This window comes from Sylvia atricapilla, chromosome 14 (assembly GCF_009819655.1).
Source record: "Sylvia atricapilla isolate bSylAtr1 chromosome 14, bSylAtr1.pri, whole genome shotgun sequence".
Classification (NCBI taxonomy): Eukaryota; Metazoa; Chordata; class Aves; order Passeriformes; family Sylviidae; genus Sylvia; species Sylvia atricapilla.
In genome coordinates this window covers 8194542-8210522 of record NC_089153.1, presented here as the reverse complement: position 1 = coordinate 8210522, position 15981 = coordinate 8194542, and the positions used below count along the sequence as shown (strand labels likewise).

At 44.9% G+C, this 15981-nt stretch overlaps 1 protein-coding gene across 3 annotated transcripts in view; it reads right to left on the bottom strand.

The window, feature by feature from the left end:
• Positions 1 to 950: 950 nt before the first annotated feature.
• Positions 951 to 15981, bottom strand: part of FNIP1 (folliculin interacting protein 1) — a 65212-nt gene continuing 50181 nt past the window's right edge. For all 3 annotated transcript variants that reach the window (XM_066329011.1, XM_066329014.1, XM_066329012.1), the window contains 7 exons: positions 11667 to 11813; positions 10591 to 10760; positions 7861 to 9286; positions 7335 to 7503; positions 5414 to 5611; positions 4963 to 5078; positions 951 to 4170 (listed from right to left, as the gene is read on the bottom strand). In XM_066329011.1, coding sequence (XP_066185108.1) covers positions 4092 to 4170; positions 4963 to 5078; positions 5414 to 5611; positions 7335 to 7503; positions 7861 to 9286; positions 10591 to 10760; positions 11667 to 11813 — 2305 coding nt within the window. In that variant the 3' untranslated portion in view covers positions 951 to 4091. The remainder of the gene's footprint in view (positions 4171 to 4962; positions 5079 to 5413; positions 5612 to 7334; positions 7504 to 7860; positions 9287 to 10590; positions 10761 to 11666; positions 11814 to 15981) is intronic.

The window sequence follows — 15981 nt, the reverse complement described above, 5'->3', positions numbered from 1 at the left end:
TTACAGGACAGGACTTGGCAGGTGCCAGTGGAAATCCTAGAAGGCTCCTGTGCTGTCTGGCTGTGCTGAATGTGGGACCCGCAGTGTTCCCTGCCCAGCAGCTGGTCACTGCAAGACAGGGCTTGGGGACACTAACCTCAGTTTGTCCCTCCACTCATCCTGCACCCTGCATGTGGCAAGGGCACCTGGGGCAGGTATCCACCAGGGCAGGAAACCACATAGCATTTATCAAAAATAGAAGGTGCAGCTGCTTTGGGCAAAGACGGGTTTCCGTCTTCTGCTTGTCCTTTTTCCATTCTTGGAGAACACAGGACCTTATCTAACCCAAATGCTCTAAAGCCTCATTTGTACACTCTGCTACATCTTCCTAATTGTTTTTCCTGTTGTATGGGTACTACTTCACTTTTCTTGGCAGCACTGCTATCACAATTTGAACTTAGATTTAATAAAACCTTACAAAGACTCCTCAATAACCTTCATTCCTGTGCAGTGGCCCAGAGATACAGAAAAGGGATTGTACTCAGGCAGATGGGCACAAATACAGTGACAAACACAATGGCAAACACCTGTGTGATAGAATTCTTTGCAGATCACTTTAGGAATGAATGTATGAACCAGTGGAGGACAATGGCTTTCTGCTTATGTTTGTTCACCTCACACAAAGTCAAGCATTGGTAGAGAGGATCAGGACCTCCCTCCCATCTCACTATTGCTTTTGGGGAGCCAACAATATTCACAGCTGAAGGGACAGCAAGTTCAATCACAAATTCCTATCTGATACAATTAATTCCTTACAACACCCCAAATTTAATGGCTGCAGCACTGCCAAGTGCCAGAATCAATGCCCCAAAATGGGCAGCTGAGAGGAGACAGGTGTCAAATGTTTGATGGTTCACTCAACCACAGACTCATAGCACATGTCAAAAAAAGGACACAAAAGGTACCAGAACTAAACTGACATACTGTATTTATTGCACAAATTTCCCCTAAAATTGGGAATGGTTGTTATAATACAAGAGCACATCTTGGGAAATATATACAAAAACAGAAGAGATAACAAGTATGTACATTTTACCCAGCATTTTACAAGTACCACCATCTAAATAATTTAGAGAAAGCAAAAAATTGTCATAAAACATCTCTAAGAACTAAGAGAGAAAACATATGCAAGGTGTAAAATCTGTTCTTTTAAACAGTTTTTTGTTCTTAGCAGCCCAGTGTTTGCCAATTGCAACAAAATCAAATTTGCTAATTTGTGTGTCTAGTACACTTAGGTTTCAGCCAGAAAATTAAGACATGTTAATAATGGAGATTGGGAACAGTGGAAAAAAGAAATCAAACATTAGTCTTCTATTCACATAAAAGAATCATGGTATATTTAAAAAGTCAATGCTATATCCTGTAAAAGTCCCTTTTCGCATTATTTAACAAACAGACAAACGTACCACATTGTTCATGTACCCAAACAGTTAACTCACAGGAAAACTTCCCATCACACAAGGGTTTTGGTTGTGTTCTGCCCACAATACTGCTGAGAGGTGGGGACTGGCCTGTGGGAGGATGACGAGGACGTGGCTGCCCTGTCTGGGGCTGAGTGAACACACCATTATCGCCATCACCGGGTGGTGCTGGGCAGAGGGCAGCAGAGAAGGTGCCAGCAACAGCCACCTCCTTCTCCTCTCATGTTCACACTCACTGAAAGCTGTGCAAGGGCCTTTCTGGAGAGTCAAACCCATTTCCAAGTGACCCCAACAATCTGTGCAATAACGAGGAGCGGTATTCTCCTGTGAGGATCATTATGAGCACAGGCCTGGGGGATGCCAGGGTGAGGGTGCAGCTGCCCAGCTCTCTGGGCACGGGCTGTGGGTGAACTCACCCATGGGACCTCCCAGGGCACAGGCAGGAACCCTCCTCTGCCAGCCCCAGCAGCACAGACACCGCAGGTCACTGCTGCCAGTCTGTGCACGACATGGTATCCTAACTACTGCCCATACCACATATCCTAGCAAAGAGTTAAACATCCATGTTCTGAGTGCAATCCTATATTTCATTAGAAACGTGTTTACACAACTGGGCCCCTGTTTTGTGCTCATTCCAAAAGCCAGATGTAATATAATTGTGTGGCAAGGAAAGGACATTTGAAAAATGGGAGAAACAAATCCTTGGATCACATATTAAACATGAGGTTTTCCCCTGCAGCAGTCAGCATTAGATTTTATATACAAAAGAGTTTCCAATGACACTGCCTGTATTAATGTTGGGGTCACTTCCTGATGTAGACTCAGTTCTACATGGAAGGGAGGAGTGGGATTGCCTGGATCTCCGTGGAACAGAGTTTTACGTGACAAACTTTAAGTAGTACTGAAAAACTACTCCTAGTGAATCCTGGCCCCAGAGAAGGAAGGGAGGAGAGTTCTGTCACTGACAGAGGCGGGGCAGGGATCTCTCCTATTGTTTTCAAGTTTATCAAATGGTTAAAATAGATTTGTACTTAAAGTAACTCTGCAAACAACAACAGCAGGCGTGCTGTACTATTGAAAAGATGATTACAGAATGACATATTTATAGAAATTTTATAGAGTTTAGCGACCAAGTGAATATGTATCTCCTACTTGTGTGGGTAATCCATGAATTTCAATATACTAAACCTAATAGATGAAAACAGAAGCAAAAAATCAGCAACATTAATTGGCTGCTAGGACAAATACGCAAAGCAAAGCCTAGAATGAAGTGTCCAGTTAAACTGAGGTAGTAGAGCCTTCAAAAACATAATCCACCTCCCACTCTCTATTTACATTACTTACACCAGGTTGGGTCCATCAGCTACTCGTACAGCTATTGTATATACAGTGACAAACCAGTGATGGCTGAGTAAAAGAGAAATGCTGAGAATAAAATAAACATTTCCTGCTGGTAATTACACAAGTGAGTAGAAAAGGGATTCGAGTCATCTGCAGCAAGGGTATATTTGTCAAAAAAATAATCTGGATATTACTTCACTATGGTGTAATCAATGTTCATTTTTTTTGTAGAACGGTTTTAAAAAATGTATCAATTAGTTACCTGAGCAATTAAGGGTAATAGTCTACTTGTTTTTTTCCCCAGTGCTTTGGTACAATTATTTCTAGTTCATTATTTCAATAGCTGACTGACTGCTGTAAAAAGAATATGATGGTCCAAGATTTTATAGATCATAAAAAAGTTAGAGGTAATTGCCATGTCATTCTGGGGAAGCCATGGGGAAATTTCAGCCAACGTTCTCTTTAGATTATTTTTGTTTTTAACATTTTGATTACATTGAGGAAGAAAAGCATCATTTAGTATAAAGCAATATTTAAACATTATAAACACTTAATACTGGTTACAGCATCCAGCCAAGAGTCTCCATCGCTAGTTTGTCTGTTGGCCTCTTCCTCCATTCCTCCTGTCACCCTCTGTCCCTCACTATTTCCTCTTCCCAGGAGAAAGATCATAAATAAATTCTGTAGCTGACTGTTATTAATAAGCTTCTTACAAAAAAAAACCCCAAAAAAAACCAAACAAACAAAAAAAAAAACAGGCCCCTGCCCCGTTCTTCCTCTGGGAAGTATTCAGAATTGGACTATGACGTGAAAAAGTAGAAGTTGTTTACAAATCACTGCAGCTTGAGAATTACAGATCCTAAGGTGATCCTCATCAGCTGAAGCCTGGCTGAAGGCAGCTGCTCTCTAGTTCACTTTAAAAGGGGTGATGGCACCACGTATCTCTCAGAGCAGTTCTTCCTCCATTCCCCAGTAGAAGTCACAGTCAGCCATCATGGCAGAAACTGCTAAAAATGCATCTCTTCAGCTTTGCTAAAATCTCCACTTTTCTGTGGCAGAAATCTTGGGCTTACTAAGTTTTCCTTTTTCCTTTCGTTATCCTTTTTTATAAATGGCCAAGTGGGAGAGGAGAAGTCTCCAACTGTTTGCACACTGTGCAGTCATATATGGAGGTGCCGCAGCTCAACAAGCAGTTTGTTTCACTTGCTGCAAAGAGAAAGGAGCCAGAACAAGTTGTCTTCCACTTTGCTTCCAGAGAGGCAAAAAGTCAGTCTGTGGCCTCTGGCATTTTTAAAGCAGGATCTGGGCAACGTACGGAGAGTGAGTGCTCGCTACAGCTGCCAGCAAGGGGAGGTCGCTGGATTCAATCCTGAAGGGAAGCAGAAGAGTCATGTTTAATCCAACCTGAAACGTCACTGGGCTGAACACGTGTCAGAACCCACACTGCTGCTCCAGCCCCAGCACTGTGGCCATGGGCTACACACTGCAGCTGCCAGACTGTTCCTCCCACCCCTCCAGACGTGCCTGCTCCCACACCATCAGCACTGCCTGAGCTCCCACCTGTCTGCTGCGTTTTTAACAGGGCCAACAAACTGGAGAGGACGCAGATGGGGGAAGCAAAATTCCTGCCTAACCTCGGAGTAAAGGGAATAATAATTGGGGGACACAGCACAGGAGCAGAGGACCAGCTAAAGCTGCCATGTCCAGCACCATACGTGCTCTGTGTGCCTTCCTGCTCACCCTGTACTCCTGCAGCAAAACATACTCAGGCCCTTCCTATAAACACCCCTTAAATAGCTTCTCTGTCCATGCCCCCCACCCACAGAGATGTATTATGTGCCTTACATGACACAGAGAGTGTTTCCTGCCATGTAGGGAAAGTCAGCCTGAAGGAATCAGGTGCCCCATGCTGTTCAGCTAAGAAGGGAGTTTGATAATCTCCGGAGAGCTGAGCCCATCTTCCTGCCCACAGGGAAGACAGAAAGGCTGGGGGATCCTTGTGATTGAGCAATGGCTAAGGAGAAGCCTGAAGCCATGGGTAACTTAGGAGTTCTAGTCCCATTCAGGAATCCATTTCGCTGTGCTTAGGAACAAGCCCAGGTGGAGAGTGTGGCACCAGGACACCCAGGGTAACACTGCTGGGAGAAGTTTGTGACCATACCCCAGCACCATGCCCAGCTCCTTGACATGGACTCTCATCTGGCCCTTGAGATACTCAGACAGCATCTTGCTCTTGAAGTAGAGCTCCTGCAGCCGATCTTCCAGGTGCATCACACACTAAAAAGCAAAGGGAGTTGTGTCAGGGAGAGGACAACCAAACCAGAAAGCACAGATCCCATACCCCTGTTCACTGTTCTGTGGCCATGTCTAGGTGAGATATTCACTGGCAGGGCTTTCATTTTTGAGCAGAAGCCTTTGATTACATGTTAAATTAAAATTAATGAGGCAGCTGTTTTGATAAGAGTGGCATGTCAATAGGCATCACAAACAGCTACACCAGAAATGGCACTGGCTATGAATACAAACACTAGACAGAGCCTTATACATCTTTAACCTGCGAAGTTAAAGGGGGCTTCAAAACCATCACCTTCATGATTTCCATGAAGACTTACAAAGTTTGGAGATAAATTATGCTTGTAAAGCTGCAGAGTGGAATGAAGCAGGTTGGAGACGAGACTGGAGACTAACACTTCTTTTCCTAGTTTATTCTCAATCATTCGCCTCTGGCTACTGGCCACTTGCACCGTCCATTTGTCCGTGTCTGCAATAATGCAGACAGCTTCTGCAATGGGCTCGTCCAGAACAGGGTGCTAGGAACAAAAAATGAAGAGCAGAACCCTGAGAATGACAAATAACAGCAGTCTTTTCACGAAACTTCGCCATCCTGGATAGCAGGACAGCATCACTGGATAGCAGAATAGCATCCCCAGACAGTGCTTCACCTAAAATACATCTGCCCACATTGCATTCCACCCATTAAAAACCAGACAGGTTTTGTGAGCAAGGCACAGTCTTAGAAGGACAGTGGCTATTTTATCTTTTCTCACAGGCTTTACACTGTGTCACTGGCTGACAGTTACATCTTCTGGTATTTGATATAAAAAGTTCTGACACAGCTAAAGTTTATTTTAAACTCCTAAAACTGAAAGCAGCAAAAATCCAACCAACTTGCTGTTTAGCATGGCTGTGTTAATGAGGTCAGATTATTCTCAGCTGTCACTGGTTTTCCTTCATGAGAGGCCAGCAGAGGGAGTTAGGAACCAAGCCTGTGCCTTGCCATTCCCCCTGCTGGTGTTCCACCTCTCCAAAGCCACGAAAAAAAGTTCCAAAAGGGGAGTATTTGGAAACACACTGTCCTTCCCTAATTAATTTTCTGTGTTGAACTGTTAGCAATCATCTGCTTCCAAAGAGTCAGCAAGGGCTTCACACAGGCACTGGGATGCAGTTACTGTTTTACCTGAAGATTAGCACAGAAATCTCTCTCAGGCTGTACTTCAAGGCACATCTGTGCCACAGCAGCAGGTGCCTTACATTGCTGCCTCCCTCACCTGAAGTTCAATTACACTTCCCAAATAGCTTACACAAGCCCTGGAACAACCACTCGGGGAAAAACTCATCCCTTGTCGGGCTGGGCACAAGGTAAGGGGGCAGGAATGCAGAGCAGAGAAGGGCCACAGGTCTAATGCACATTGTTAAACTGAGAAGTAGGGAACAGGAGACTTTTTTGGTAGGTCTCAGGAAAGTGGCTTCTCACCAGTTTGTTTTTCCTTACCCTTTGGGGAATAAACTAGATGGGAGCAGATGTCACACTTTCAGTGACAGCCTACTCTACTTCTTTCCTGGTAAAAAGGGGAGGAAATACCACACTTCCTAGTCATGCCCTAGTTCATCTAGGGAAAAACTGTTGTGAAGAAGAGATGATCTCCAACTTGTCAGAAACACAAGTTCCTTTCAGACCATTCTCTTTAGACTGGTTTCTGCTTTTCCAATGAAGACGGTGCTATTTGGCATATGGACTATCATCCTAAAGAAGGCTCAGTGTCTCCAAAACACTAAGCATTTGTGATGGAGAACACATTCAGCCACACCAGCTGAATTGGTCAGACGTGCAGGGACGGAGGGATGGGAGCCTGTGCACCACTGCAGCAGGACTCTGTGCCCAGGAAGAGAGGCACAACCTCAGCATATGAGCTTGTTTAACATAATTCTGTCCTGTGGGGACACAACCATCAGCTGCCAAGCCTACAGGAGACAATGATGCAGCTTTAGCACTGAGATCCATCTTCCCAGGGCACAAGCCTCCCAGCTGGCTTCAGTGGGAGTCTGATCTTTTGTGCTCTGGATTTGCAGTGAAATATCCACATTTTTCAGATACATTAATTGAGAGAGGAGAAAAAATTGGTGACCTGGGACTGGAGAGATCTGACAGGAGCTGCGACAGGAAATATTTCCACTTCCAGCAGGTTTGTACCTTCACAAACATTTATCTTTCCCTACTGTGAGAAATACATTTACTGAATATAGCTTAATTACCTGCACAGCATGAGACAAATCTGACACCAAACAGTGCCTCAGCTTTTCATCACTTCCTATTCCTTGTAAAACAAAGTCAGGGACATAAGATGAACAGTAGCCTCCTAGTAAGGATCTTCCAAAATTGGCAATACTGGGCTGGACAGAGTTGACTTCAACTAACTTTGACCTGCAAGAAAGCCATATCAAAGAGATGTACAACAGTAAACAGTAAATTCAGCTTACAGAGGTTGCATTTCTATTTTTTTCGTATCTCTTCTAACTTGAAGTCAAGCACTTTAAAAAAAGGTTACAGTCAGCTTTTGCAGTCAGCTTATCATGGAAGCAGAGAATACAAGCCAAGATCACAATACATTATTAGTATTTTTTTCCAGACCACTTATCTCTCAATATTCCTCCACAACCAGCAAGCTCAAGAGACACTTTTCCACCCCCTGATGCCAAGTTAGGCTACAGTCCTCCAAATACGTGACATGAGAAGAGGCTCAATCTTTTTCAGGCTCTGTTAGTGCTGAACAGTACTTACCCAGGGAAGGGAATCTCATATTCCTCTGCCCAGTCTTCTTGCTCTCCTCCATAGTAGTTACTGCCCAGTCTATTTAGATCATGGCCTGTATCCTCACTTTCGCTGTCACCCAGGGCACTGTCTGAACTCTCATTTCTTGGAATGTCCCAATCAATTCCCGGGGCAACTTTTTTCTCTACGTTTTCTCTGTCCCCATGGGGGACGCGAATAGAGATTTTCTCTCTTTGGTCCTGCTCATTAAAGCAGTTTTTGTAGGTCTCTTGTCGAACAGAGTCCATAAATTTACAAAATTCACTAGGTGGTTTGCAAGTCTTTGTACACAGCTTTTTAGAAAATTCTAAACTACTGTTGTGAGCAAGAAGGTTCGTAGCTGCTTGCCCTGGAATATCATCAGTAGTCCGGGTTTCAACTGAACTGTCATCAGTGAAATATTCATCAAACAGACTCATGCTCTCAGCACTGTATGGGTTTGGGTTCCAGCTCTGATGCTCACTAGCAACTTGAGGAAAGGGTTCAGCTGTCCCACAGTCTCTATTTTGGTCCTCAACAGTTTGTTTAGCTTCACAGTTCTGATCAGCAGACACTCCTGCCTCCGCTGCTGGCGGGCTGTGATGCCTGGCAATTTGTTCCACTACTGCCTGACTTCTGAGTTCAATGTCTGAATCAGGTGACATGGAGTCTCCGATGAGGAAAGTCACCTTTGTCTGAGCCTCGGCAGCGCCGCAGGGGAACGTGTCCATGAAGAGCTTATCAGGAGGCTTCTTCTCCACAGCAATCCCGGGGCTCCTCGTGCCGCCTCCCGCCTGGCTGCCCGGCTCCAGGGCGTCCTCACTCCCCCACGGGCTGGCTGCTGGCACCAAACAGGATTCTGTCCCCATGCACTTCTCAGGAGAAGCCGACCCTGTACGTACCACAGTCTCTAGTTTGGTGTCCAGGCAGGGCCTTGGTTGTGTCACATCCCCAGCGTCTTCCTGGCCATCCTCAGGAACGATGGTTCTGTTCTCATCTGAAGAAGATTCCAGCTCTACCTTAGGAGTGCTTTGCAGGTCTTCTCTCTCTTGCTGTGCAACACCTTCTATGTTTTGTGCGAGGGAAATGGGACATTTGCAATATTTACAGCTGCAGTTGGGAGCTCTCGTCTCTTCAGACTCAGTGGGAAGCAAGTTGCCCCTGTTCTTGTGCATTGTGACAAGCACATACTCAGACTCTTCCACTTCTCCTTTCTCCAGCGTGGTAGTGATAACAGTGCCAGGCATGACGATGGCCTCATCTTCCCCGTTTTCCAGAAGGTGTGTCTCTTGAAGTTCAGAGCATCTGATGAAATAAGTGAGGAAATAAAGCAACCTCTGGACCAGGTCATGTCTTTTGCCAACCACGACTGTTTTCGCTAATCTCACAGGTGATCCGATGGCCCCATACAGGTCACCTAGGACAGGATATTAAACACACAATTATTTGGCATCTTTGCAATAATTTATTTTTCTAACAGCCAGCTGTTGGGCCAGTTTTCAAAGACCAGGTCTACAAGAGAGAAATACTAAAGCAGTAGAGTTACAACAGCTATGCTGTATTTTGTTTTCTGTAAGAATCTCAAAGATGCTGTTAGTATCATCTGAAAGGTGAGCCACTGGTCAGTGATCTGATCTACACATCAGGGAGCATTCACACCACCTCACTCAGCTTTGGAGGCTCATCCCCTGGGATCCTTATACAGCCATGGGAGAGAGGAGGCACCTGTGCCAAATAACCCTGGAGAGTCTGGAAACTGGGCTGGACTTTTACCCACAACAGAAAGCTGTAAAGGAAACAAACCTATGCCAGGAACAAGGACAAGAAGTGACCATGACAGGTGCATGGCTGAAGCCAACCTCCTTCTCTTGCTCTCCTTGAGTTCTGCTGTGCGTTGGATGGGTGTTCTGGCTGTACTTGAGTCACCTGGGGAAGTGCCTGTGTGTTCTGGAGGTATTAGAGCACCACATGACTGCGGGGCTGAGGGGACAAGGAGCCCTCTCAAAGGCCACCCTAACCACAGTGGGTCCCTCAAGTCACATGAGGACTGAAATCAAGTTTTCTTGATAACACCCTGGCCATTCCTACTTGTACAATAACAGGACAACCTCACAAAACCTTCCTTCTCTTCCCTAATCAAATTCCATGAGAATGTGTGTGCAGAGCAGGACAATCTGACCTCACCTGCTCTTCTCTACTGGGCATTTATCAGACAGTATCACCAGTTACACCACTGACTGGGCTCTGACACCTTCCCTGGGGGTTGCCAAGCTACGACTTCCTGTTCTGCATCACTCCGTTGTATTAAAAGGATATTCACTTTTGATCAAAAGACAAATTTTCTTGATTTTCTCTTTCCAGAATGAGGTTTAGTGATAGTGGCATCCCAAAAAATAAAAGCAGATTTTCCTTATAGGAGGAGTAGGACCATAGGAGGCCTGGAATCCTCCACCAGCACCAGAGCAGGTGACCTTAAGGGACCCAGCATAGATGACTAAAGAGGGCTTTACTTTTTGGCTAACATTTTATAATGGAAAACGCCTTAAAAACTTAAGAGCATAAAAAATACAGTGACCACCACTAAGCTTGAAACACACTTTTGTCTCATTTTGTATTAAAAAATAAATAACCTGGGAGGGGAGTAACAAGCATCATAAACCCCACCTCATGCACTCCCATTTCTGTAAAGCTGCTGAGGGTTTAGAGATATTTGCCACATACCGAGCTGAGCCCACAGAGGGTTGTAGGGATGAGTTTTGGCCAGCATGTCCACACTCTGGGAAGAATGCTTCTCCAGGAAGATCCTTATGGGTGGCTGGCCATTGGGCATGACAGTGGGGACCCAAGCCAGGTGGTTAGTCAGCACTGCAGTCAGCAAAGCTGGTAAAAACCTGAAAGCAAAATGTTCAACATTGGGTTTTTTTCTAGATACACATTCAAGCTGTTAAACTGACAGCAGCTGTAGTCTCTATGGATCAAGGATTAAAGAAAGAGCCTGACAAAATCAGCAGAGATCATCCCTTCAGTCTTGGTTCCTTGAGAAGAGAAAGGGTGGCTGGACCCAACCTCCCACCCTTGCAAAGAACTTTTATCTAGGTGTTCTTTTTTAGAACACCTATTTAAAGTAAAATGAAACGTTTTAACTTCGTGGCATCTCACTCCCTTTGGCAATGATTATGAGCCTTCCTATTTTGCAAGTTTTATGTTGGAAAACATCTCAAAACCAATTTATTTCATTCACTATAAGAAAGCAGTGGCACTATGTGGCCCCTGTACTCCAAGGAGAGCCCAAACCCTTAAGACTTTTGACTATGGATGAGTTTTCAGCATTTGCTCACAGCTGGGGCCTGAGGCCAGAGAGATGAGTGAGCACTAATAGGCACAGCAGTTTTTTAGTGGCATTTTAAAATGATTTAAGGTTTGAGAGCCATGTGTGGTCTGACAGTATTACAGACACAGCTCTTCCTGAATGTCTAATCCTGCTTGTCATATGATAACTGATTCTGAAAGGTAGGTTAATGCATTTTTTAAGGTATCTTCACCCCCTTCCAGACATGCACACACATCACACACTTCCTATGGACATGTTTCAGATGTTCAGCCTCTTACCAAGATTTAGAGGACTGTGAGGAAGCAGGAATTTGATGAAATAATTTCTTACTTGTTTCAAAAAGAAGGTATTTATAGATGGTCTTTTGTTTCTTTGATTATCAGAATTTTAACAACTGATTTAAAAACTGGTTCGAAATAAAAAGGCACAGTCACATATGTAATTTAGAAACTAAAATCCACCATACTGATTTTTAGAAGCATTTTCCATCAAGAAAGTGAACTCCTTCATGAAGCGATGGCACAGCTGGTTCTTCTCTGGTGTCCCCGACATCATGGTGAGCCAGACAGGCTCCCCAATCCGTGGCATCGTGTAGAGATTGCAAATAGTTGTTCTAGAAAACAAAACCAAGAAGTCCAGGAGGCTAAAGAAACAAACAAACAAAAACAAACAAAAACCCCAACAACCCCCAAAACCAAACCAAACAAAAAAACCCCACACCCAAACAACAAGGAAAAAAGTAGAAATTCCAACTTAAAAGAATTCTGTGCAACATTTAGATCCAGCTATCATTTCTATCAGAAAGAAAATTTCTCTCAGCAGCCATTATGCAAACCATGTTGTTCATTAAATAGTATGAATTTATTCTTTGCCCCTGAGAGCTGAACCTCATAGGTTCCTCCTGCATCCTCCTGACCTGATCCCAAACACAGCAACATAGCAACATTCCCTACCACAATTCAAGAGTTGCCCTGTTCTGAGTGCAGAAGGAATGGATGATTTCTTCTTGCTGTTATCTCCTTGCTTGTTCCTAATTTAATTTCAAACAAACTTCTGCTTTATTTATGACTAGGACAAGATTATAAGTATCTGACATATAAAAATACCTTAACTTCCTCCTTGCTTTAAAAACTTGGTGTATCTCCTGGCCAAACCTACTCAAGTGTGGGTGTGTAGAGCAGGGAACCAGTTCACATCTTTAGCTTTAAATAGAGAGTATGAGAGTCAAAGTGACCCTGTGGCTATACCTTACACACACAGCACATCATTTTTGACTCTACAGAGGACAGTAATGTACGATTAAAAATTTGCTCTGCAATAAAATACCAGATTAAAATCCCTCAGATTACTGTTAAACTCCTCTAAAATATAAACAAGTTTCGTTTTAAGTACAGAGCCTATATTATGACACTATGGGAAGTGTATTTTTAACACAGTAAAAATGTAAGCCTGAAAAAGCCCAAAAGCACATGGGAAATGACTGATCAATTCGGGTTTCTCCCCAGCTAATGCACTACTTTTTCTGGGCAAAGTATTTCTGTTTTAAAAGGCAAAGATATACATTATCTCATTTTCCCTAGCACCACCCCTGATTTATAAACATCTTCTCTGGATATCGTGGTCTCAAAATTTATGGACACTCTCAGAAGCAAAGCTGTGCACACCAGGCAGGCAAACACACTGGAGCAGCAGCTGCCAAATGTTCCATGGTTTCGTGTTTAAAGTGAAACTCCCAGGAAGTGAGAGCTGCACGTCAGCAGCGGCACAGCCCTGGGGCAGGGGCTCCCCGGAGGGGAGAGTCACCCCCAGTTCCTGCAGCTCCTGGGCACAGAAGAGCTGGGCTGTGACCCCAGAGCTGCTCCCAAAAGGACAGCAAAGCTGACTGAGGTCACCAGGGCTGCTCCAAAAGGAAGGTGAGGGGGCAGTGGCATTCTCTGCCTTACTTCTACCAGTTTTCATCAAATACAAAATTCTCTGTGCTCATGCTCACAACAGTCAGGATCAACACTGTCTTCTTCAAAGGTTAGACCTTCAAATCCTCCACTGCCAGAAGCATGATGAGAGCACCACAGAACAGTCAGTGTGCTGGAGAGGGGGACAACTGAGTCACCTCTGCACTCCCAGCCCCCAGAAGCTTTGCTGTCTGCTGGGTCACTTTGGAGCAGCTGCTCCATGTTACCCTCTGCTGCTGGTCCTGTCCTGGGAGGAAAGCCCAGCCTGGAGACAGACAGGGCACAAGTTCTGCTGCCTAGACATGAGTGGGGCACATAGCCAGGGACACCAGCACTGCCTCTGGGGCACCAGAGGGTCACCAGCAGCACAGACAGTCTTGGGGTACTGGGATTTCATTCCTCTGCAGGGGCAAGCTGGGACTGGGGGGTATTATTAGGGGCAAGCTTTCTGTTCACAGCCCATTAACTGGAGTGCATGGTAAAGATAAACAAAAAAAAAAAAAAAAAAAAAAAAAAAAAAAAAAAAAACCAACAAAAAACCCCAAAAAAAAAAAACCCCTCAAGTCCAGGGATCTCAAACTCAAGGAGTTTCAAAGCTCAAAACAAATATTAAAACTTACACCCCCCAGACACAGCTGACCTGAGAAGCTGAAGATAAACAGCCAACTTAACATAAAATACAGCTTATTTCTCCATCCTATGCAAACTAACCCAAGCCAAGCCTTTTGCAGCTCGGTTGTTTTGAAAAAGGAAACTACTTCTATACTAAAAACAACATATTAAAATACTTGTTTTCGTTGAAAAGATAGCCCGAGTCTTGTGATTCGTTATTTACTATTCTGGTAACCCTGGCTGCATCTGCAGCTGATAGTGTTTCCTCCAAGCCAGATCAGATTGCCCTGGCAGGTGGCCAGCAGGCATGTGACTGCAGTGCAGGGAACCCTCCATGCCAGCGAAGGCAGCAATGGCACAGAGACCAAGGGCAAGGATTAACTGCTTCCCAGCTCTTCCAACGCCCAGGGAAGTGCTCTCCTGCCAGACAGCAAAGGGCAAAAACGAAAACAAAACAAAAAAACAACACGAAGAAACCCTCCTCAAACACTACAGGGATGTTAACTGGATTTTAAAAATAACAATCGTTAAAAACCCAATTGGCCCCTCTCCTCCTGGCCATCTGCAGCAGTACTCCCTCCCCTCCCTCCCCACACACACCAGCATGTGAGAGAAAGCTCAGCTAATGAGAGACTCTGCTCTTTTGAGGGTTCCAGTACATTTAAATTGGTTTATATTTGGAAACGCCTCTGGGAGGCTGAACTCCAGCCTGGAGCTTCCGGGCACCTTGGCCCCAGAAATGCAGGACTAAGCACAGGGGCCAGAGGAGCCCCTCAGGAAACACCTTCACATCTCACAGGGTTTGAGAGCCAAGGAAGCCCAGCCTGGCCAAGTGAAAAGGAAGCCCTGAGCAAACCCCACCCCAATTCCTCTGGGGTCTGCCTGCCCCATGGGCACGGATGGCACCACAGTGAGCAGCCTGCTCCCAGACACCACTGCACAGCTGCTCCCTGCTTCACCCTCACCCACATACATCCCCAAACCACCCTGGCCTTTGGCCTTGATTTCAGTACCAATTTTTATTACCAGGCCAAGACATCTTTCCCTGGTGCTGTACAAAACTAAGGAGCCAGACAGCTCCTCATGGATTGAAGTATCCTGCTGCAGCCCCCTTCCTCCCCAAGGAAAACACTCCAACTCTCAGCACTGTGCCCCCAGAGCTGCTCTGCTATTTAGGAGCCACAACATAATGGCAAAGAAATAAAATAATCAGTGGTTTATAAAGCTTAATTCAGATGCATTTGTTCCCTATCCTCATTCCTTCCTTCCAAAGATGATTTTTACTTAAAAAGGCAAAACAAAACAATGGCAATCCCCACTGCAAGGAATGCAGGAGCAGGGCTCCCCCACAACTCAGTGCCCATGCTGGCACCACTGAGCACAACGCACCACTCAGTTCACAGCAGCATAAGCTGCTTAAAAATTACTGGCAGAAAATAGGATCAAATCTGTCTGCCAGAAAGCAAAGAGGTGTTTCCCCAGGCCCTGAGATCAGTGTTTCCTTGCCAGCCTGCATTTGTGCCACACAGGTATTAGTCAGATGCATAATCTGTGTTATCAATATGCTGTGTTGGCTTCAGGGACCAGGGGAGCTGAAATGTTTATGCAAGTACAGTAGCTTATTTCATAAGTCATGTGTCTGCACAGCTGATGTCCACAGAGAATTCTAAGCCTCTAAGTCAAGTGTTAATAGCTAAACCCATCAGTGCTTTAGAAAATTAAAAATTGCTGTAAAGTGACTAATGATGCAAAGGTAGGCCTGGAGCTGGGCACCAAACCGATGGCAAATTTATCAACAGCCTCCATTTGGAGAGGCAGCCTGGGCCTTTGAGAGAAGGCAGCTTTGTTATTCCCCAGATAAGACAAAAAGTGTAAAGGAAGGCCCTGATTTGCTGACTTCTCCCCCTTCACTACCAGCAGGTAAATGCCTGCTGACCCAGCTCCCTTTCTGCAGGCAGTGGAGTGACCTACAGCTTACAGCCCGTTCCCTGCAGAGGGGGACTCTGGGGTGGCATGCTACCTTCCCTGATCAGCAGGGCACTGATCTGAGGTTATTCTAATCACCAGACAAGTGCACATCAGCTACTCCTGAGTACCTCTGAAAATCTGGGGGGTTTAAAGAAAAACAAACAAACAAAATATTCTTCTTAAAACCAACCAGACTGCAATGAGTTAAACCAGCAACAGGATTACATTTTAGAATCGCCAACCCACTGA